The sequence below is a fragment of the Uloborus diversus genome, chromosome 10, assembly GCF_026930045.1.
Source record: "Uloborus diversus isolate 005 chromosome 10, Udiv.v.3.1, whole genome shotgun sequence".
Taxonomy (NCBI): Eukaryota; Metazoa; Arthropoda; class Arachnida; order Araneae; family Uloboridae; genus Uloborus; species Uloborus diversus.
This window is the reverse complement of record NC_072740.1, coordinates 116,310,669-116,336,609: the sequence shown is the minus strand read 5'-3', so window position 1 is coordinate 116,336,609 and position 25,941 is coordinate 116,310,669. Positions and strand designations below refer to the sequence as shown.

General features: G+C 33.0%; 1 protein-coding gene across 1 annotated transcript in view; it reads right to left on the bottom strand.

The window, feature by feature from the left end:
* Positions 1 to 25,941, bottom strand: part of LOC129231862 (homeotic protein antennapedia-like) — a 151,537-nt gene that overhangs the window by 66,852 nt on the left and 58,744 nt on the right. Inside the window, exon 2 of the mRNA XM_054866247.1 lies at positions 6,499 to 7,388. Within this exon, the coding sequence (XP_054722222.1) occupies positions 6,499 to 7,246 (748 nt within the window). The 5' untranslated portion in view covers positions 7,247 to 7,388. The remainder of the gene's footprint in view (positions 1 to 6,498; positions 7,389 to 25,941) is intronic.

The window sequence follows — 25,941 nt, the reverse complement described above, 5'->3', positions numbered from 1 at the left end:
ACGTACAAATAAGATCTGATAAAAATAAAATTACAACACCAAAAACATCTGCACAGCTCGAATGAAGTAACGCTTAATTTAATACACGATAAAATCAATTCGTAGTTGTCAAAACAACACGTTTTTAATTTAATTATGTCGCTAAACTTGTAGATAATTATAGCATTCTCTAGCAATTTATCAGATGAGGTATAAAAAATTAGAATCGGTAGCCAAAAATTAAGACAATTTAATTCATTAGACCATTCCATTCAATTTCCGTTTCATTTAATATCATTAAGATTTAGAGTTTGGTATCCGATTGAAATGTGAGAAGATTGCTAACTCTTTTGCTCAAGGTTATCACCAGTTGCAGCTGCAGACGACCTGACTATCAATCTTGACCTATCTATTTCCTTGTTGTCAATTTTTCGGAGGTCCAATCTCTTATAATTAATATGGATAGTGAATATCTCAGTGGTAATTAAAAATTGTAGCATGTTTATGAATCTTAGTGAAGTAGTGTGAAGGATTCGTATCAGACAGTACAAAAATCACTTTAATGTGAACAAAATCTTTATGCTTAAAATTAGTGCAAATTTGTGAAAATTATCTAATTTAATATTTATGTATTATATTCATGTAAAAATGAATTAATATTTTATTACTTTCTTTCAGTATGGAAATATTTTTCATGAAATGGCAATGCAGCATGTCAAACGGGTACACGATTCTTGCATTAGAAATTCAATTTTTGCATCAGAAATGGTCTTCACTGCGATACACAGCAGAGAATCAAACTGAATATTTTCGTCACGTAATAATATTTTTAATGTGCCAAACGTTTGATTTATTTTTTAAATTTTCTTTTTGTTTATCCTCTCTACAGTTAATTTTCGATCCCTCTATAACCATTGACCTCTGAATGGCATGCGATAAGTAACCTCCAATTAAATATTATTTTGAAATCTAAATCATATTTGGCAATTGGTTTTTGTTGATGTTCATTTTTAAGCTTTTTGATGATTTGTAATAGAAAATTATGCTAAAAAATTGCAATAATGTACTTTATTAACGAAAATTCTGAAAATTTATTATATGCTCTCTTTTACACAATATGTAATATAAATATATAATGCATTACTTTTCCCACTATCAATTTGCAATAAATAAATACCTGATGACTTCAGGGACTCAAAATTTTTAAGTATACAAGCTTGATTTCTTCCCCTCCGTTTCTGACATGAATTGAAACAGAATATAACAACTATGCATTCGATTAGTTTCATATTTGTTAAGCTAAATGGTTTCACATAACGGCGACAAACTATTTTAGATTTAAAAATTGTCGCACACATCAGCTGCTTTTCAATAAAGAATTTTGAGCGCTGCAAAGTTTTCTATTTGAAATTAATAAGTTCATGTTCACAGTAATAAAAAATAAATAAATTTTCTGAATGAATGAAGAGAAAAAAAGGCAATGAAACACTTACGGCTCACTTGGATGGAAAGGTGCAAAATTATTGAATATTAAGAGAGAAAAAAAAAACTTAGCTAAACAATCCGATAAAAGTTTTAAAAAAAATAAAAAAATAAAAAAAAACTAGCCATGCAGTTAAGATTACATTCAGTACGAAAAATTACTGCATAAGGTTTTTAAATCAGTCTGATTTGTAAAAAAATGTATGCATAGATTATCGTTCATTTTAATTTATCTAATACAAATCAGAATCTTCATATTTACAAAAAAAAATCAAAGGACCTACTTACTTTTACTTTTAATATTTCCTTTTTTATGTACACCCGCTACTTCCTGTATATTCCTCATCATGTTTCCGTTTATCTTATAATGGTCTTTAAAGTGCATTTCTGAACAATAAAACGTTTGAAATGAAAAGTGTAGTGCCGTTCCTGTTATTTTTTTTTTTCGGGGAAGATATACATAGATAAAATGTTCTAACAATACTTTCAAAATGAGCTGAAAATCGTAACTGATTTGGTTCTGAATTGGGTTTTGCGTTAAAACCGACTGTTAAAAATTTTCCGGAAAATTTACGGTAATTGTTACTGCCATCCATGTTGCCAGTAACTATTACCGTAAAAATCAAACGTTACTGTAAAATTTTACGGTTTCCTTGGTAAGCCGCAGCAAACAATTGGCGCTGGGATCGCTTATTTCTCCGGTAAAAATTACCGTAAAAATCAGCGATGCGTTAGCGCTTAACTTGTCCATATGATTCAGCATTTCCCAATATTTTTCGGGCAGCAAATCATCATCAAAGTCCGATTCAATCTACCTTTGAAATCATTAACAATATAGAATAAATAGTTTTGTGTGAATAACGTCAATACTAATTGATAAGTTATTTTGAAATTATTCTCAAACTTGAAACGAAGCTCAGAATTTAGTGCACAGTTCTTTAGTGAGAAGTTACTTTTCAAAACTTTTTATCTTTTTTAAAGCACAGCATAGCTAAATTCACAAAATTTAGTACACCAACTCCGTCTCCAATATACTGCAATTTTATGCTTTATCTATGTGAAGAACTTGGACTGTTACTTCCGTCCGTCCCTTTAGCGACAATTTTGAAATTATTATTATTATATTTATTTATTTATTTTTGAATTTTTTGTTAACATTAACCCTCATAACTCTTTTTTTACTCGTATTAGTTTAGCAAATCTATTGTTCAAACAACTGCCAAAAAATGCTTGAGTTACAATTCAGAAAATACTTTCTCTACTTATATACTCAATTTATAAATGTACGAGTTGTCAAGTGCCTACAGTTGGGACAGTGTCCTAACTTGGGACATTTTGATGAATTTTGTTTTGAGTGCTGGTACATCTGTCAGCACTCCACCAGTAAGAAATAAATGTTATCATAGGATAAACGAATAGTTTTCTTTCAAGGTTATATGAGTTAAACATGAATGCTTCAGATTTATTCACTTCAAAAAAAAATCCGACTCGTTACTTGTTTTTTCTGTGGAACGTTTCAAGATTTCACAAGTTTTCATCTATTTCCCCGTAAAATCATGTAACTTCGCAAAAAAAATTCCTGAATTGCTACAAGTTCACGAATACAGACTTTTCCCTATTGTAAAAAGCTATCAGTTTAAAGATTGAAGGAGCGTGTTTATCAAGTGTATACCTGCCTAATTTCGCTTGCGACCAGCACAGTTCAACTAAGCTTTCAGTGAGAGCGAAAAAGTCACTGGATAGCTGCATGGATATCCAGGACTCTTACTTGCAATTCTCGCATAGTTTGGACCCTGGTTGCTCTAATTCTTCTGGAGCTTTCTTTGTAAAACAGGAGAGTCCTAATCAATTATATTAAACCTACTTAATCTTTCTAGAAGGTTCCCGAAACATTACTGTCTTTAACAAGGGAGATTTCTCAATTCTTCAGACAGTTTCAAGGATAATTTCAGAAAGGTTACTGACTTTTAGCGAAAAACGTTCTAATGTTTTTTGTAAGACATGTTACTGGCAGAAATTGGACACATCAACTGCCTATTATTTTCCAGGAGTGTTTCTGAATCATTTCTACAGTGTGGGTAAGTGTAATTATTTTGAAAATTTCGACAAAATATAAAATTTTTAGCTATTGAAATAACTTTAATTAACCTACGTTAACTGAGCAGCATCAGTTCGAATTTTTTTCATACGTTGTCTGAACTATGTGCTGGTGCCTTATTTGGGCACGTTCTTTTCCACTTAACTAATTCTGTTTAACTAATGCATTTATAAATTTGAGAAAGTGCAAATACGCTTCAAACTAGGTGCACTGTTCCACGTTTGGGAACAAAGACAGAAAAAGTGTCTAGGAGAAATATTGAGAAAAAAATTGAATAATTGCATTCAGATAAAATTATAGTTAAAGGAAATTCAAAAAGGAGGAGTATTCTGATGACAAAAAAAAAAAAAAAACTGCCATATCTTCACTGGACAGAAAATTCGTCATTGGTAAAAAGAATCGGAATCTGCCGATGAGCAAAACTCAAACATGGAAGCGACATAATTGACAAGGTTTTTTCTTACGAATTAATAGATCTTTTTTCCACTTAATCATTAGTTTGAAATTCACCATAAAACTTACAAAAAATCTAGATCAGAATCTAAAATTTAAAACATTTATTAAATGGTTATTCTTCCTCCTGTAGGCTTATTAAAATGCCTATTCCCCTCCCTCTCCCCCCCCCAAACACGCGATGATGAAAACAAAAGGTTTCTTCTTATTACAGATTACTACTATACAAATAAAAAAGATAACTATATCTTTGGGTGTATTTATCATTTGCAAATGTTGATACTGATGATGGTGATTCACAAAACTTTAATAAAATTAGCCCCAACAAATTTAGCGCAGTTAAACACGAAATCCACCGGCTATTTGTTTGTTTGTTGTCATGTCTCACAGCAGTGGGAAAAGAAGTGGGGGATTGCCTCACAAGTAGGTTGGACTTCTAATAAGACAACACACAGTGCACCTACTATTTTCTAGTCCCTATTACACAATCCTCTGCTTAAAATGAAGATTTAGAAACAACCTGACTTTTAAGAGTATGCTCGTACTTATATATTTTTCGATTTGAATATCAAACGAAGAATGATAACTTTTCCAAATATGATGTTGATCTTTTCTAAATTTTAACAGAGACCGTGTGCTGATATCTCTATTCCAGTTGAAATATCAGTCTGGTTAATGCTTCTTTGTCGTGGATTGCGCAGACTAATCAATGAGTAATCCTTCTTTTTCGTGAATTTCTCAGACAAATCAAAAAACAATCTTTCTTTTGGGAGGATTTCGCAGAAAACAAGCAGTCCGCAAAAAGGCAAGATTGCTCTCTGGGTTGTCTACATTGGTAGAGACATCAGCACCCTACAGTCTTGAGAGATAGAAAGAAAACTTCGCTGAAGGAAAATTAAAAAACTTTACTTAAAAGTATAGCGAAATATTTTATTTCTTAGTTTCCTTAGAAAACCAGGAAAATGGATGAGTGAATTAAACATACTTAACAGATTAAATAGCACAAGAATAAGGATATAAACCCATTAAAATTTACACGATTTGCTCTTCAATACGATATTAGCTCGGTACTCAAGTGAGATAAAAAGAAAATTATAAAAAACGTAAGCCAACTCATCATTATGGTGTAGGATTTGGAAAATATGTTGTATTAATTCATTCTACTTATGTTTTTGAATTTATATATATATATATATTAATAGAAGAAGATTTAATTCTTTCTTAACTTATATTTGTTTAGTTTAAATATTTATAAAGTAACATTTGCAAATTTATTAAATCGCTTATGAAATGCAATCTAATTTTTGCGAAGTCACTAACAGTACTGACTGTTTCCTTAGGTACAAACTTTTATTTAGCCAAAAGTATTCACACAAAAAGAAAAAAAAAGAAACTAAAATAATAAAAAATATACAACAAAAATTAAACAGACTAAAATGAGGAAACGTAAAAACGAGGGAAATAAAACTCACGGTGAAATCGCAAATTAAAATCGAAAGTTCGGATCATAAAAAGCAAACACAACACAAAAAACTAACACATTCAGTAACATCAAGTGAAATCCATTCACTTATTTACGTAATTCATACATAACACATATAAGGTCCACAAACTATAACTTCTTAATGTTTTTAGAATTATGAATTCAAAACAGTATAGTGTTAACAACATACTGTATAAAACATTCCAAAAGCTAATTAAATTTCTGCATCGACCAAAACAATAATTTGGAAGTACATGAAACTAGTTTGTTTTGCAAATTCAATATTTTTTTTATGTAATATATTTTCACACCTCAAAAAACCGAAACTAATTATCCTGAAGGGAGAGCGGGATAATACCAATTGAGAGACAATTAAACTAATAAATAACCAAAATAAGCAGTTAAAACATTCCCTTAATCTTCGGGAACTGGACGATTGAAATTTAATTAGGCAATAATGAAATGCCTTTATACAGAAGAAAATCTACAAACGAATCTTTAATTTTAGGTTTTGAAAATTTCGTCAAAAACTACTTCCTCAAAAGTTTAATGCTTTAATAAGAAGTATAGTCGGGTTAATGAGTTCTTGCTGTAGGTTGAATTGAAATGTTTGCGTCCTTGAAGGATCCAATTGCCTGGAGGTATGGTGGTTCGACTATTAACTGTACTTCGATTGATAAAATTAAAGGGCTTGGGGCTGGAATCTGATAAGCCACACTTTTGAAATTGAACATATTTTGTTCTAAATGCTGCTTTGATAATTGAAATAAACATGACAATGGTTACGTTACTGTCAGAAAAACGCATCTGGTTTTAGTATTGCAGAATATAGAATGTATAATAATTTATAAAAAACATTTGTAGAATTTTTCAAAAGTTGGAAATTGGCCTACCGGGAAAAAACTGGTGTGGCATATCACATTCTTGCCCCGAGCCCTTCAATTGAAAGATCCTTCAAGGTATTCAAATTTGTTTCTAGGAAGTAAGAGATGAGATGACTTACCGAACTGGCTCCTCATCCAAGGATAGAGCGGACTGGGCATATTCCCAGCTTGAGGAGGTTGAACTTGTTGCTGTTGTTGAACCTGCTGCTGATTGGGTGGGGGGCCTCCGTGGTTCTGATACATCTGGGGAGGCGGCGGTGGCTGCTGTGGAGACTGAACCGGACTTTGGCACGGGGGCATGGTATTGGGCGGGGGCCCACATTCCGAATTCACCTGTCGATGGACCACCCCGTTGGGGTCGTGACCCAGGCCTTGCTGCGGATGAGGCGGCCCGTGTGGAACCGGTTGAGGTTGCATCTTGCAACTTGGGTACTGGGCTGGTGACATGTTAGGATGTTGTGGGGCGTCGTGGTGGGGGGAGCCCCTGCAGTTGGTCTGTCCATCTTGGGGGACGTAAGCGTTCGGATGGCTCATGGGGGCGTGTTGGGGAGGTTGGTGTGCCGGCTGCGGCAAGGGCGGCCCCGGGGGCGCTTGGTTGCATGGGTTGCCATAGTACTGCCCCGGCGGGCTCGGCGAGTTGGGCGATGAAGTGATGGGACGTATTTCCAGTCTGTCATAGGGGGGAAATCGGGGATACGTTGCCCCTTGCACAGGCGACGAAGCGTATTGCGGTTGAATGTATTGTCTTTGCCCTTGGTCGCACATGTCACCATTGGGCTGGTTGTGTACTGGCTGTCCATTATACTGTTCTACTCCTCCGGGGCTTCGGAGGTCTGGTATGTAAGAGTTGGTGTAATATGAACTCATACTATGATCTTGTTCCGCAATTACGTATGTTGGAGACCAGTTCTTATATAATGCTTCGGTCGCTTGCGGGCACTGCGCTGAAGTGATAGAATTCGCCGTCTTGAAGCTTGACAACTACTGCTGCTCCTCTTACCATCCAAGCCTGTCAAGAAAAAAACAGATTCATGAACATTTAATCAATACATTCAAGTATTAAAAAAATAACTCAACGGAACTAGATAAGTTCTTCAGCCTCATCTAAGCGAAGCATAGTTTGTGTAATTTAATTACTGTTCAAGAACAACTGATTGATGTTACGAAGGAAAAAATTAATAACATTTATACTTTGCCTTCTCATAGCTGTTTATAAGTATGCTATCAAGAATGCCAGAATGACAAAGTTGGATATTTTTGGTGGAATCTACTGGAAATCAATAACAAAAAAAATATTGGGACGAAGATCCTAAAACCAACATCATCCAGCAGCGCATTAATATTTGATAGCTCGATAATTATAAGGATTTCTATAATTAAATAACAATCCCTCAATGTTTTATCACTTAAACCTTGCTCACCGCTAGTCTAGCCGCAATTATTGCCAAAAGCAATTAAGGTTGAACCTAAGGCATTTGCTTTTTAAGAAAGGTTTATTAATGGCCATCAAAAAATTTCAATCTACTCCCAAATTGATGACAAGCATGCAGGACGTCTTGAAAGACAGCATTAAATGCCAAAATTGGGCATACCTACATCTGACTTAGCGAAATGCGTGAAAAAAAAAAAAAAAAAAAAACTATGCGGCATTTCTATTTAAAGAAAAAAATGTAGAAATAAATGCTTATAAAATAAGGGAATATTTCATTCATTTTCACTTATTTTATTTAAAATTAAGGGAATGTTTCACTTATTTTAAAATAAAAGATTTCAAATAATTTAACCATAAAGTGAAAAAATGCAAACAAACGAACCTATAAATCAATGAACTCTAAGACAGCCCTAGGTATAAAACTCTTTACAAAGTTAACAAATCTGTCCAATACTATACTTTTAACTGCAACGGAAATAAACGAGAATGTAAAACAATGGAAACATTTTGTCACGTTTCTAAAGAAGAAGCTTATGGCATCAGTTGGGGGCATGCGAGACAAGGCCCCTCCCTTCCAGCGCAAGTTTTGATTAACTGGCTAGATTGCTCAATATCATAAGAGATGTCCAAAGAAAAACGTTGTTCTTCCGATTGATTGAGAATGGTCATGCAAATAAATTTATCACGAAGAGCAATGGAAAAAGATAATATTTTTGGGAACATATCTCGGTGATTTCAGGGAAGTAATTAGTTCATTAATTTAGATGAGATTTTCAAACTTCTTCTCCTTCCTTTAAACGTTTGAGGACCATAAGCTTTGTGGCACAATATGGAAAGTTTTATTCGAAGTACGTATATGTTTGTCAAGTTATACGAAAATTGGTTCAGTAGATTTTGTGTAAATGGATGGGATATATGTGTCTAGACATATAGATCCATCAGAGATGCAAGCAGCAACTATTTTCTAAAAGTTGATTAATTTATTATTTAACAACTCGGAATTATTCGGATAATCAATGACATTACCTGCATTTAATCTTCAATTGAAAATCAATCTGGTGTAAAAGATGAAGCATGACAGTAGGGATGCAGATGCATTTCATTCGCAAAAATTTCAAAAAAAAAAAGTTAAAAAATTAATTTGAATTTTGGCATCTTGAATTCAAATTATGTTTTTCGCAATCACAAGTGTGTGTATGTAGGCGTGTGTGTTTGTGTGTGGTGGTATGTGTGTTTGTGTGTGGGGTATGTGTATGTGTGTGTAGGCATGTGTGTTTGTCTGTGTGCTGGCATAAGTGTGTGGGTAGTTGTGTATATGAATGTGTGTGTAGGGGGGGGGGGGGGTATGTGTGTGTGTGTGTAGGCATATGTGCTTGTGTCAGTGTGCAGGCATGAATGTGTGGGTAGTTGTGTGTATGTGTGTGTATGTGTATGCGTGCGTGTGTAGGAGGATAGCTTTCGCTCTAGGAGCAGCATCGTGAGGAGCCGGTCGACGGTGACAGGGTGCGGAGGGTGGCGGTGGGAAAATGAAAAGATAGGACATCAAAACAGTCAAATGAGAACAATAAGCAATCGTGATTGCTCAAAAAAAAAAAAAACAGTGGGTTTTAAAATAATTTATTATTATAATAAGTTTTATTATTCTTATTATTGTTGTTGTTATTGTTATTATTAGTATCTTTTTTCTGATGTCTCAACAGCAAAAATAGTTCATGAATCATTTGCATTCTGTAATTCATTAAGTAACTTAGGGGTCCCATGGTGCTTCAATAGTTTAAGGAGGGGAATGTGAGGCAAAGTGAAATGGTTAAGATCACTTACGTTTTTCAATATGAACAAATTGAAATTTTGTTCTAAAATTTATGGTTCAAAAAGAAAGAATATTTCATGATAAAATTTGCACTAAAACATTATTTTTAATTTTCGCACCTCTAAAAAGGTGGACATTTTTCTTTTTCTTTCTTTTTTTTTCATGAGGCAAAGTGAAAAATGATTTTTTTTTCGAATGGAATATTTTTTATTTGATTATTAAAGATGTTTTTGATCAAATGAATGAGTTAATAAAAGAATGAGTGGAAAAATAAAAAGAAAAGGAAAACATACACAAACAAAAATTAATTAATATGCGAGAAAAAATAAATGAGTGAATAAAATAATGAATGAATAAGAAAATAAGAGAATGAATGAATAAATATGGGAATTATTAAATGAAGAAATGTAAATGAAATAATTAATTAATAAATACGCAAGTGATTTGATAAAGGATTGAATAAGTAAACGAAAAGAGCTATTTCACTTTGCCCCGCATGCACTTGAATAACTGAAAAAAATATTTAAAACACAAATAAGCTTAATATATTAAACAAATAAATACTGCACCGAGTATTAGTAGATCTCAATTAATATTAAAAACGTTCATAACAAGAACTTTATCGTTTAATAATAACAAAAATAGTGTTTGACTTGCTACAAAATATTACAATATGGGTATCAAATATTGAAAATTACATTTATTATCATGTTCTTCGATTTTCAGAGGTAACTTTTTCTTGACTGGAATGGACTTAGGATACTACTAATTAAAATAACCAAATAGGTGGCACTAAAAGCGGATAAATACGTCACCATTTCACTTTGCCCCACATTCCTCTACTTAACATCACCCTTCTTTCAAAATGCTTGCAACTTCTTGGAAATTAAGCTATTTTTGAGAACTACATAATTTGGTATTCAGATCTTAGCCTAAACTCTATTACAGCCTCTGTCAAAAAACTAATCAATATCTCTTTATACTATCTGTGCGACTAGCTAACTCGTTTGTAAATTTTAAAAACCTGGCAACGCTAAATATAAGTTATGAAACAGATTGCACAAATTAAATAAGTGTTGCAAAAATAAAATATCTTTACTAATATTAAAGCTGAAAGTCTGTATCTCTGGATGTCTGGATTTCTGGATGTCTGTGTCTCTGGATTTCTGGATGTCTGTGTGTCTCTGGATGTCTGGATCTCTGTATGTCTGTTACGCGCATAGCGCCTAGACCGTTTGGCCGATTTTCATGAAATTTGGCAGAGAATTAGTTCGCAGCATAGGAGTGAGCTCCTCGAAGCGATTTTTCGAAAATTCGATTTTATTATTTTTCTATTCCAATTTTAAGAACATTTTACCGAGCAAATTATCATACCGTGGACGAGTAAATTTACCAAATTGTCATAACGTGTAACCGTAACAGGAGCGAGCAAGTGAACACAGCAAATTGGGGAGAAATTCATCATCAATTATTTGTAAATATACAGGCGAACCATATAACCTTTTCATTTTTTTTTTATTACGGGCAAAGCCGAGCGGGTACCACCAGTTTAACATAAAACTAGTAGCTCACAACTTTAAAATGCTCGCGGCCTTTATTTGAAATTTCCTATAAGAATTATCTTCAAAAATGTGTCGAAATTTGCTTCGATGGACACCAAACGTGAAATAGAGAATAAAAAGTACTAAAAGATAACAAAATTCAGACAACGGACACTGCCTAACACTACTAAGTATCTGATTGACATTGACTGAAACGTGAAGCATTTGTCCCTGCTTTGAAGTTAAGAAAAAAGTTACGAATATGTGCAAAGAAAGCTTTTTAAGAAAATATGGAGGTAATATATTAGATATAAAATATGACTTCTAAATCTTGATTCAAAAAACACGTATTCTTTTTCGTTTCATCTGCAATTCTAGAACAAACTCAAAAGTAAGAATAGATTCATGTTTTGTCATAAGAATTTCATCACTTCGAACACACACGCAGTTTTTAAAATCACCCAGTCTTCGCAAGCTGCTAGTACGACCTAAGAATTTTAAGTGCTTTTGAGAAAAAAGGTTAGATTTTAGAGATATTTGGCTTTCCTTTTTGAATCACGATTTCTTCAACTCAAAGGAGAAATTTAAGTGTTTCGCGAAATAATAGCGATCCAGTTTTTTTATAAAACACTATCGACACATACGTATTTGCAATAAAATTTGTATACACTAGTTTTTAAATTACAAGCTACCCCTTCTTCTTCACAAGAGGATGGAATTACACCACAAAATGGCACACCATATGAGCAAGATTTTACAGATATTTGGCTAGCATTTTTGAATGGTTAACCCTTCCTTCAAAGGAGAGACCTAAATATTTTGAGGAACACAGCGTTCCGGTTTTAATAATACACTATTCGACACATAACACTATTTGGCACATGTTTGCAATTAAACTTGCGTACACGTTCAAATTACAGGAACCTCTTCTTGTTTTTTCAGCATAAATTAATAGAGGTACATCACAAAATGGTACACCATGGCTTTTGAAAAAAAAAAAAAAGAGTAAGACTTTAGAGACAGTTTGCTTTCATTTTTGAATCCCGAATCCTTTCTTCAAAGAAGAGATTTAAGTATTTTGAGAAACATAACGTTCTAGTATTTTTAATAATACACTATTTGAAACGACACACTATTTGGCACAAGTCTTCAAATAAAACTTGCATACATGACTTTTCAAATTACAAGGAACCTCTTCTTCCGCATAAGGGAATGGAGGTACATCACAAAATGGTACACTGTGGCTTTTGAAAAAAAAAAAGGCAAGATTTTAGAGGTTTTCATTCTTGAATCACGAATCCATCCTTCAAATAAGAGACTTAAGTATTTTGAGAAAAATAGCGTTCCAGTTTTAATAATACGCTATGTTTGACACACAATACTATTTGACACAAGTTTGCAATTAAAACTAAAACTTGCATGCATAAGTTTTCAAATTACAAGGAACCTCTTCTTCAGTATAAGGGAATGGAGGTGGTACATCACAAAATGGTGGTACACCAGGGCTTTTGAAAAAAAAGGGCAAGATTTTAGGGGCTTTCATTTTTGAACCGGGAATCCTTAATTCAAAGGAAGTATTTTGAGAAAAAAGAGTGTTCTAGTTTTTGTAAAACACCGAACACATTTAAAAAATTCGAAGTTTTTGTCACATATTTGCAATAAAACTTGCATACATGGGTTACAATTACAAGGAGCTTCGTTTTAAACGTAAGCTATGCTTCATAACCATGCATTTCTATGCGAAGTAATTTCTCTTGAGACGGAACATGTGTAAGCAATTTTTATAGCACATTTTGGACAAATAATGCTGATTGCTTAGTTGGTGCAAAGGTAATTATTAAAACAAATCACTATTTTTAATGAATGAGCATAGTGAACTGCGCAGACTTAAGACAATGACCTAAATTCTGACAATTGGTAAATGTGATGTAGTAAAACTTCATTCACAAAATATTTTTCATCAATGGTATTATAATGGTGTATGCTTCTAGTAAATGTCAGCGCTAAAATGTGTTTTTCACCACCATGTACTAGTCAAGTTGAACGTTAAAATGTGATACATGAAACCAATGTTGAAATTCATTTATAAAGGAAGGATGAAAAAAGGTAATGCAAAGGAAAAATTTGTTTAAAATGTTGTCACTCCATTATCAAATAAACTGACAAAAAAAAAATGTTTCCGGGTAATTGTACAATACTCCATGGTCCAGGTATGAAATTTTACAAGTATTACACGTCTCAAAGGGTGAGAAATAACTCACATGGAATTTTGAATATTTTATTAGTATTTTTATTTTTAAGGGACATATCTTCTAAACAACCCATGTTTATTTTTTCCCTTTTTATACAAAATACTGTTTTTACAAAGTATTTCAAAGACTTCAGCAGAATGTTATATCGACAACGTAATTAATGTATAAATTTAGAAGAAACAAAAATATGAGCTGGAATGGTTTTATTTCTCTGACCTGGGGGTAGGATTAAATTAATCCTTTATCATCAGCCTCGCGCTGCACCGTCTGTTGCTCTTCCGCACGATCTGTCTAGAGATCTTAGATCCGTCCAAAATATCTTTGAGACTATAACAGTTTGAAATTGACGTTGCAGTTGCACAGAAGCTGGACGTGAAAGTCATTGAAATGATATCTATGCTCTTACTGTCAGAGCTCAAACCTGAATGCCATGATGGTGACGTTTACCGATTCTTATTTTCAGACCCTGATTTTCAGAGTCCCCCCCCCCCCCTATAAGCAGTGGCCCTCCTCCCGTAAATATCGCAAAGACCCCCCCAGAGAAAAATACCTCTTAAAACACCCCCCCCCCCCTAAAATTTTCAATGGCGCAGTCTGCGCCATTATCCCCCCCCCCCCCCCCCAGGTAGGCACCCCTGCTGATTTGACTCAAAACTTTTGGTAACAGCTTCGTTTCCCCCATTCAATAATTCTGTGCCTCTCTAGTTAGACGCGTATCATAGATTGGAAACCACTGGTGATAGAGATCTCTATCCAAATCCGATATAGAAATTTTTGAATCCTGCTTAAAGAATTTGAAAAGTAAAAAAACATAGTAAAAAAAAACTGATAAGGTACCAATAATAACCAAAATTAAGCCTCAATTTTTAGTTGAATTCGCTAATAATTGAAGTTTTATATTCAAATAGAAAATATTAGCATTGAATATAAAATACTAATAGAAAAGAAGAAGAAAAGAAAGAAATCAAGATTGAAAATTTTATAAAGAAAGCAAGGAATGAATTCACACTTTTGGTTACGATACAATATAAGTTATAGACATTGTGTGTAAATTTATGGGATATTGTATAGACCAAGGCTGTCTAACTGGAGGCCCGCGGGCCACATACGGCCCGCCAACACATATTGTGCGGCCCGCATCGATGTTGACATTCCTGCCCTTGTCAAGAAGGCGGATCGACCTCAGTTTTCCCAGTAAAATGTAAGCGAATCGTTTAATAATCCTTCTGTTTCATTGCTTTATAATTAATAATTCAATTATTAATTGTTAATGTATAAGAGGTAAGAGGCTGTTGTTCAACTTTTTCAAACTGCGGCCCGCCAGGTGATCAGTGACCGAAATTCTGGCCCGTGGGCTCTTTGCAGTTGGACAGCCCTGGTATAGACTTAGACACATTTTTTAGGTTTGAAAGAAATAGTCAATGTGATGATAGTCTTTACCGATATAAGTGAACAAATATTATTTCCTCAAATTATACAAAATAGTCTCCATAGACTCAAGGGCAGATTCAGCTCCTGATTTTGGACGGGTTCGAGTCATCGAAGGGAGGAAGTGGGATCGAAGGGCAATATTCGTGCACAAATAGGGTCTGGAGGGGGGGAGGGGGGCAAATTCATCAAAATATAAACAACCAAAACGCAGTTATAGGCTACATTTGGGCACTTAAGGAGGAATCATGACCCCCATGATCCATCCTCTGCATCCGCACTTCGCATAGACTTTAGGTACATTGAAGAATGTAATTTTTACTGCATTTTTCTATTGCGATAGGCCAAAGATTACAGATCTTCCCCATGAATTTACATCTACATTGTCTATAGTTGCTCACAGACTGCGGTGAAATACCATATAAAATATTTTCCATGAACTTTGCAGTAGATTTTTGCTGCAATGACCATAGATAACACATCCTCTAGATTTTTATATGCGCTTTTTTTTGCACATTATTCTACTGTAAATGACTAGAAGATGTTTTCTATGCATTTTTCAGAGAGTTTATAGCTTTCCAATATATTCTATAGTGCATGAGCGCAGTGACGTAGCCGGGGGGGGGGGGAGGTAAAAAAACCCTAAAGGCCTTGGTTTTAACATTTTTGTCAATCCTAACACAATATTTTTTACTCGTGTAATGACTGCTTTGAAAAAAAAAACTCCCTAGGAGGTAATTCTGGTTGCGCTAGTGTATGAACATAGAAGACAGACATCCGCTATGAATATGACGGAGTGTATCTATAGATTTCCGAACAACCAATGGAGCATTCAGAAAGGTGCTCCCAAATATTTGTCAAAGTATAACACTGTTAAGAATCTCTTTTGTTCCACCAATAATGTTACGTTCATTAATAGCATACGCCCTAACGCTGATCGTGATCAGAAAACGTGAGGTGATCTTTAGCGTCACTACTGTTACGGGTGCGGAGATAAGAATTTTCAAAATACTTGAGGCAAGTGAAAGAAAACATATTTAAGTTAATAATTTCAACAAAATAGGAGCTGCTGTAGAACTGACATTTCGTTCTTATAATTATAAGTAAAAAAAAAAATCGTGTGTGTGTGTTTCGCTCTCTTTTTTTTTTCTTTCAATCAGCAAAAAGCTAATAAAAATGCACCCGACCTGCAGGCAAATGATGAATTATGATACATTTTGTAAAGTTTTTTTTCTCTTGAAGTTTGTTTAAAAGAAACTTTCTTTATCAATTATGTCTTTCTATATTCTCTCAATAAGCAAAACAGATGATTTTAAACGAAATAAAAGTTAAAAAAATTAAGACATTATATTCACGAATAAAGTAGGGTGGGGGGTGGGGGGGGGACAAAGTGAAATGGGGTGAAATATTTGCTGCTTTTTTTCCGACGTATCAGGTGAAAATTTAATTATGTAGTAACAGACGTAATTTATTCCAGTCAGGAAAAAAAAATACCCTTGAAGGTTAAAGCACATGATGATACAAGCAAATTAATTTTGTTATTATAAAATGGTAAACTTGTTATTACTATTTGAAATATTAATTGAGGCCTACTAATACTCGGTACAGTATTTATTTATTTTAATTTAAGCATTTTTCTGTTTTAAATGCTTTGTGCAGTTAGTCACGTGCATGCGAGGCGAACTCGATGGGGTAAAATGAGATGGATGAGGTATATTCCGTAATTTAATAAAGTGCTTATTTATTGATTCCCTTATTTTGTGATTCATTCTGTAGTTTATTCACTCATTTTTTCTCATATATTATTTAATTCATTTATTGTTTCTTTATTTATTCATTAATTGATTCATTTCTTGGATGAAACAAAGTTTTAATAATCTAATAAAAATATTTTATTTCCACTTTTTCCCATGGGGAAATAAGTGAAAATATTCCACTTTTCTTTGAAGGCACAAATTTTACTGCTAAAAATAAAAATAATATTTCAATGGAGGTTTTGTCATAAAATACCTTGTTCTTTCTTTATGAACTGTAGTTGTCAAAACAAATTTCCATTTGGTTCATTTTGAAATAGGTAAGTTATCTTAACTTTTTTTCACTTTCCCCACATTCCCCTACATAATGGACGAGCGTCTGTTTGTTTTACCTAACTTGGTTAAATCTAATGCATATCATTCACTTACAATGAACGAGCGCTCAACACACACACAGCCTTAACTATTATTAAAAAAAAACTTCAAGCACGAACAGACTATCTCATTTTCACACTTCGCTCATTCTGCTTAATTCTGTTGACCTCGAACTCTTATCAACAATTCAAGGCCTCACAATTTGCATGTCTTCCATGATGAGATGTTATTGCTGCAAACGAAAATTTAAATTAAATTTCAAAATTCTAATCAATATTCAAATTATACTATGAAAATATTCAAAATAAATTGCATTCCAACTTCGGTAATTTACACATTCTCAATATTCGTAAATTGTTGATGGTTATTTGATTGCTTTCAGTGATAGTCACAGACGAAACTTCGTTGGTGGAAAGCTGTGAGGACGCACAAAGTACAAGATTCTCAGAGATGAATATTTTAACAATGCAAGGAATTGAAGAAGTATTTTGTTGACCCATAAAAATGGACGATATTGTTTAAAAATTGGCACTATCCCAATGGACTAGTGGAAAAAATCTTGTTTTTTGTTTTTATATTGAATTTCGGCACGTTCTATACTAGCAATTGTTTTGCAAATTTGCTCCTTTATTTGCATTTGTAAACGAAAATTGTTCTAGAGGTATTATGCTTTGACAAAAAAGACAATGAGACGGGACAGAAAGAATGCCAGAACGGCTCCAAACGGCCAAGGAGTTTATCACGAAAGGAAGACAGAGAAAAAAAGTTTTTGTGAGTCTTGTAGACGATCTGTTTTCAAAAAACGTATTAAGCGGGATTTTTCCAAAAAAAGGTAACGAAAAATCAGGAATATTTTTTAATTACCGGTATAGCAATTTTCACAAACCAGCAGAAAATGACCTCGGAAACGGAATAACGTGTGAAATGAACGATGTAAAATCGGAGTGGAGAAACCACACAAAATATAAATTATGCCGTTTGGGTAGTTGCGCATTTTGTTTTAAAATTTCTTCCATTAGTTTTTAAACTTTGGAAACCGATAATTCGCACTAAAATGCTAAAAAACTTAAACTCGCATTGTTTTTATTAGAAAAAGAAATCATAGAGTGGGATTGTTTCACAGAATAATCTAAGGCGTATCGCTAAAAGGAGGGGTAAGGTGGAGAAACGCTGTCACATTCAAATCTGAAATGAATCACAGCAGATAAACAATTCTTCTCCTGCTGGTGAAAGTTTTTTTGCTGTGGTTTCTTCAGTAGTTTTTCTGATAAATTTATTTCATTACTTATATTAGCGAATTTTATTTTAGCGGATTCACTATAACAAAAGGTTTTGAAATTGGAGATGAGAAAACGGAAACTGAAGAGAAAACTATCATTCACGAAAAAAAGGGGGGGGGGGGGAGAATCCTACAAGAAAACCAAAAAAAAAAAAAAAAAAACATCTGTCAGTAAAACTGCAAAATAATAACAAATATACATTATGTATATCTGACTTTCTATTATCGGATAAAATAGTTAATATAGGAATTTACCCCGATAAGTGTAACAACGAGTCCCATTCTGGTTAAATTGTTACAAACAACAAGATTATGTATAACTTTTCTGATTGAATTACCTTTATGAAATTCTTTATATATTGATAGATTCAATTTTTTTTTTTAAAATATGTATACAAATCAACAAGCAAACTTCGAAGAATGTTTCATAAAAATACAGAAGTTTTTTCTAAAAAAATATTCCGGCCGCTTATATCTATGATTGATTATTTAATAAAACCCTCGATGACTGGTAAAATAAGAAAGAGGAATAATTTCATAAGGTTGCAATACCAAACTTCATTTACACCTTTTTTTAACGCGAAGAGAGGATTTTTAGTAAAAAACAAAAGCTCTTCAAAGTCAACTCACATTAGTGGCGTAGCAGCGAGTGATGCAGGATAAGAGGTTATAACCGTTTCCACGAAGAAACAGAATTGATAACATTACGACGCCAATCAAAAACTTCCTTCACAAAAAAAAATACACATTAAAAACTACATTAGTGTCTACTGCTCTACCTACTTATTGAGTTATCTATCTATTTATATATATATATATTTCTATTTATGTCTCTCTATATCTATCTGTATCTATCTATATATCTATTTATAGCTACCTATTTATCTGTAGATCTATACTATATGTTTATATATCTTTCTATTGATACCTACCAATCTCTCTATTCATATCTATCTATATATCTATTTCTATCTATCTATCAATCCATTTATCTATCTATTTCTATCTACCTATACATCTATCTATCTAGATCTATTTATATCTACCTATTTATCTATATATCTATCAACACATCTATCTCTTTATAACGATCTATCTATTGATATCTACAGAGTGTGTCCCCGTTTAACCTGTAAGGCCTCTATTTTCGAAACCGTTCGTCCTAGATGTACACTTCAATTACAAAAATGTTCAAAATGAGATGCAGAGTTAAGGTATTAAAAATTATATAAAAAGGATCTCCAGTTTATTTACCCATTTATACGAACTATTGATACCATTTATTGATTTATGGCATTGTAGCTGAATTTAGAATACTTCTGTCTATGTGGTATCTTTCGTAACTTGCCCCCAACATGTAATTCAGAAATAATTTGTTCTAGGATCTAGAAATAAGGTCCACGACCAAAAAATCCATCAAACCGAAAATCCATGAATAAAAGATTCGACGGACACAAAATCCAACGGACAGAAGTTTCGTCGGGCATAAGATCCATATCCATGAACAAACTCCTATTCACTTTGGTCTACTCAGTGTTTTGTGACGCTAGAGAAATTATCTTGCTCATGTAACCTATAGACCATTGATTCAACAGAATTCCACTTTACATTTTACCTTCCTGAGATAGCAAATGAATTACAAAATGGGGTTTCTGGAGTTATCTCAAAAACCAGGAGACTTTAGAAAGTCTACATAAAAAGAAACTGAAATCCAGTCGAGACTCAAAGACATGACACCAATAATTTCATCTATAGATAATGGATGCTAACTCGCCACCCTCCTTATCGTCGGAGAAAATAAAATTGAATTATTGTGTGAGAATGAGGATTTTAACTAAAAAAATTCCACAATAAATCGTTTTTAAAGGATCCGCTTATCTTGTACGTCAGGATCGAGTGTTAAGCGAACATCCTAGCCGTAAGGGTTTCAGACTCACCAACTCCAACTGAAGTGAGGAATGGAATACTAAAATACCTGATTCTGCTTGCGTCTAGCTATGGGCATAATAGCTCAGGGTTATCTGTTGACGTTGGGGAATAGAAGATACGGAAGAATAAGTCTGAGCGTTGGACTATAGCCTTGTATAGTTTTGTGCCTCGCTTTGATTTGTAAGCTGAAGATTGTTTCCTTTTGATTTCGACTTTGATAACTCCAGGCACACATTTATTTTACAGGCCTTTGATTGAAAAGATTATTTTATGAAGAGAAAACTGAGAAAAGTGGTTTGTTTTAGCTTTACCCTCGGTCGTTAAGATGATATGAAACCATTGATACTACAAGGTTTTTTTCAAAAGATTAGAATATTGTTATTTATTCTGTCGTGGGTAGGCAAAGGGCAGCAACTGCAAATTTTTATTTTTTCAATTTTGTTTTTGCATTTTTGTCATTTGTTTTATGTTAGCTTTATTGCACAAGCTTGCTTATTTGATTTCCACTTTAGTTGAATCTAAAACGCGTTTCCTAAAATATCGCGAAAACTCATTTCTGCAAGTATTGTCGTTTACCTGCCCACGTCAGTATTATGCCGTTTACTTCAGGCTAGCTTAAAGGCTATTCCTCAAAGAGGTTCTAGGCGATAAATAATTAATTTTGATTTATTAGATAAAAACATTCTGGAATTTAACCGAAACGTAATACAGACTATCACGCATCTATAAAATTCCTTGAACAACACCGTATATTTTAAATAAAATAATTACTTCATTAATATATATCGTATTATCAACTTCATGCAGCATTTTTCAACCATTTAGTATTCGAAACACGACGATTCAAAATCTTAATTTTCATCGCCCTCTCCCTCTCTCCATAAAATAGTAACCTTAAAGTGGCGTATATCCAGAACATAAGAGCATCCAGGCTCAGCATGCAGCAGCAACACTCTGCTCCTCTTATGTCACAATAAATAATAGTGCATTTTAGAATTTTGCCGCTAAAGCTACTTTATGACCTTAACTAAAAATCTGCACTAAAACTACGGAGATTTTTTTTTTTTTTTAAATATGTAATGGGGAGATTCACAGCGTTCATTTAATGATATCATTTTAGTTCGAGTGAACTCGCTGATGCTCGAACCTCCCCTTTAGAATTATCGCTCTCCCTGGGGGGGAGGTGCCCCACGGGATGAGAATCGCTAACAATGGGAATTTTCGGAATTTTCGAACTCGAGGAGCACCTGGATGCCAGTGCTATGTCCCTCACCCCATGCTGGAATAAAAATTATCAGCATAATTTTCATGGATTTAACGTGAACATTCATGCATTTTTGACAAAAAAATAGAATATTTTACATATTTCATGTTTTTCTTTTTTTGCAATTTACCGCATCTTTCAAATTTGATTGAAACAATTAATTTATTTTGAAACACCTGAACTACAAAGTCAATAACAATTATAATTTAGTTTTTTTGCTCTATAAAATATTCATATAATATAAGAAAAATACCAAAAATGCTTTGTGTTGAAATACGAGCAAAATGAAAAACGCCTCAAATTAAGCACAAATTGTCAAAAAAAAAAAAAAAAAAAAACTGCAAGCAGCTATATCGAGGCTGCGATGGAACCCCTTCATCAGTGTTAAAGGTGCTCAACAACCGCAAGAAAATTGTGAATGAACAGATCATCTTCACTTGCTACCTTAAAATAATTATTCCGATCATTTTCTCAACAATTATGTGCTTCAAATTGTTTTTTTTTTTTTTTCATTTTATTCATGTTTATAGAATAGTACTATATTCAAAATGAGTTGATTTATCACTTATTTTAAATGATATTGTTAATCGATAGTTTGTGAACTTAACTAGCGCCGGAAGGTGTGACAAATGGTTTTCTTCTGCATGCTAATGCTCGCTCAATATATCAGTTTTCTAGTCATTATCTCAATGAAGAGATTTTTTTATAAAGTTTCAAGCTCAATTATAACAAAATGTTGTACAAAATGTGTATTGTGTTACGTATTTAAACGAACAAGTTTAAGTTGGACCAGTTGCGTACGAAGGGTACAAAGGGTGTTGTCAAGAGCAGATCCTGACAATGTTCATTCATTCACTCATTCACCATCTGGGAATGGGGGGATGACTAATGGAATATCACTCTTAATTCAAAAGAGCGAAAAAATAACTCTTAAAAAGAGTGAAATCTATTGCGGGTGCATTCATTCTTTCTGAGTGCTAGCTTTATCGAAAAAAGACGCTTTACGAAAAAACCAAGACTAAAACTTTTCTTTATTCGCTTGAAATTCGGAAACACTCCTTTGATGAGCGAAATATAAAAACATTCTTTAAAAGAAGGACTCAAAAACATTTTCATTGGTTCGATTCTGTCACGTGATTTTGTTTAGGGAGAATCTTCTATACCTCCACGTTAGGCTTACCCTACCCAACGTTGGTCGCGAGTACCAAGTCACTATCTAAATGTCTTCATTTAATGAATTTAAACAATATTTGTTGCCGAATGAGGTTTCTGAAGGAAGTGCACAAAAACTGCATGGTAAGTGCGAAGAATTTTCTTTTTTATTAAAACTTGTAACTGTTAATATTTCTTTAACTGCTCGTATGTCATTACAAATCATCCACGTGCAATGTTACGGCGAACTTTTTGTAACTTTTTCTTCCAAATGAATGAAACTTTCATCAACAATTTTGTTTCGGTCATCGAATCAAAAATAGGACATTTGAAACAGTCGTTACCATCTTTGATGTGTGTGTGTGTACTGTATATATATTTTAGGCAGGTGTTACAGACCCGACCATGCGCAAATCTATAGGTCGGATACCGAATCCGCTCCCGATGGTCGGAGCTCCAACCACTGCGTATATTTTAAATTAATCAAATATTGTTTGTGTGTATAATAAACTTTAAAGAGTATCATAAACTTTGTACAATACACTCATTCATATGTGTAACATCCAATTCATTAATTAAGTAAGTGTCCTGACGGGGAGGGGGTGGAAAATTCTCTACATACCCTTGCTTGGAGGGGGGGGGGGGGTTAGATCCATTCTTACTAATATTTTCCAAGCCGATATTTTAAATTAGAAATCCGCGGTCAAGTGGTTTGGCAAATATTATATTTCATTTGCTTCAGGAAGGTAAAAGCATGTATTATAGGATGAGCTGTTTTGCGTTTCAAAGAATGAAACGTGTAAAATATAATAAAAGAATCGCTGTGTTTTGCATGTCTCCCCAGTAGCACCAGAACGTTCAAATTTGGTACAGAAATCGTGTTATTGGTCAAATGACGGTGTTAAGTGTCACTTGTGCGTTATATTCGACGTACAAAAACAGTAATATTATCACGGTGCCGTTTCCGTGCTAATATAACGTAATATTTGACGGCATCACACCGGTGTTAATTTTACCGTTAAATTTTAGTGCTAATGCCATCTAATTCGAGCGCCCTCTATCTGTGTTTACCTCGGAATAGTATAATGAGCTAGAAGTTTCCTTGGGATCTTCTCTTCGTTCGAATACATAAAATTCTGTAAAATTGGATGTTTCTTTGAAGATTAAAGAACACAGCAATGGATTAACTTTTGTCAAAAGTAAGTAATCGAGTTAAATTAAGTTGGGGTAAAAATCCTAGTTACTTTGTAATTATTGTTATAGGTTAGGCCTATGCCGAAAAAAGCTAGCGATCTTCTCAGTCCTATTTATCAAATTCCGTGGCAATTATTATAACTTTTTTGAAAATCTTCAGCATGTAAATTTTATACGCAAGTCTAATTTTATTTTATAAATTTGTTAAAATTTGGAGATGGGTGGTCTCTTTTATATGTACTGAATTTTATCCGTTTTTCTGACCTTCGAACATTCTGGAAAAAAAAAAAGCTTATTCTGTTTAAAAAATATATTCATTACGAATAATTTGATTAACAGAAAAAGGTTCTTCGTTCAAATTGTATTTTAAAAAGATAGATTTATCTCAAAAGAGTCAGGGTTTCAAAAATAAGATTCATTGAATAAAATTTAATTCATTCTATTCTAAAGCAAAACAAAATGGCGAGTAGCCATATGTTGCAGATTTGTCTGATGTTAACGCTATCACCTGCCGCTTGGAATTTCCCCCTGCTCATGCTTCAACGGACAGTAAAAATCAACAAATTATGGAATTTTAAACGGATAGGTAGGAAAATAAAATTATTATTTTGAAAATTAAAAAAAAAAAAAAAAAAACTGCCTATTATTCTACCATTTTGGTTGTCGAATCGTGGAAATGTTTTGAGGTAAAAAATAACCATTCAGGGAATAATTTACGGGTATATTACTGCATTAATTGTTATTTTTAATGAGTTAAGTTTTTGTGATTTATAATCTATCGTATTTCTCTGATCAGAACTAAAAAACTCGAACCCTCTTTCAGGTTTTTTTTTCCTTTCCTTCATACTTGATCAATACTTAGCAATTTATCAATATGATTACTTTTTTAAAAAATCTTAAAAGAACATTACATCATTTTCCGTGGCGTGAGTTTCATTGTTGATGACATCAGGAGCGTTACTCGATCATTGGCTATTATATATATATGCGGATTAATTGGGAATTTTGTCTTCTTATTTTAATTTTAATTTTAGGCAATAAAAGCCATAAACGGGATGGATATGATTTTTAAAATTCCTTTTTGGTTGTTCCTAAAATGTGTAAAAATGTATCATGTAAAGTAAAGGATATTTAATAATTAAATTTTGTATTGACTTTTATGAGTTTCTTAATTCATTTTTCTGTGAATATGTTATTCTGATTTTATTTAGTAACGAGTAAAAGAATATAATTCATATGAGTTATTTCTGAGGTCTAAGAAACGTAGGGGAATGTGGGGTAAAGTGAAATAGGAGGGCAAAGTGAAATGGTGAAATATTTTACTCTGGCTTTTACCGCCACCTATCTGGTGTTATTTTAATTATATAATAGCACATGTTGTCTATTACAATCAGAAAAAAAAACCACCGGAGATAAAAACAGAAGGTAATACATTCAATTTTTAAACATTGATACTCGTATTGTAATACTTTGTAGCATATAACAAATTATTTTTGTTGTTCTAAAATGATAAAGTAGTTCTTATTAACATTTAGCATATTAATTGAGACCTTCTAATATTCAGTGCAGTATTTATTAGTTAATATTTAGCTTATTTGTATTTTGAATATTGTTTTACAATTAGGCAAGTACATGCTGGGCAAAGTGGATGTAGCAAGGGAAATAGTTTATTTCGTTTAGTCGCTCTATCCTTTACTGAATCACTAACGTATTCATTTGTTAATAATTCATTTGCATCACTTCATTTAGTAATTCGATTATTTATTCATTCATTCACTTATTTTCTTATTAATTCACACTTTTATTTAGTTACTTTTCTCCATACATTAATTAATCTATTTAATTATTCGCTTTAGCAATCCTGATTTTTTTAACGAAGTTATTTGATCAAAAATATTTTTTTATAATCGAATAGAAAATAATTTATTAGGAAAATATTTTATCTTTCACTTTGCCCTATGAAAAAAAAAGTGAAATTTTTCCACTTTTCTTTTAAAATCACAACTTTACTGCCAAAAGTAACAAATACTGTTTTAATGAGTTTTATTATAAAATACAACGTTCTTTCTTTATGTACTATAATTTTCAAAACAAATCACCAATTTGTTCATTTTGTAAAAGCTCAGTCATCTTAACTGTTTTCCTGTACCTC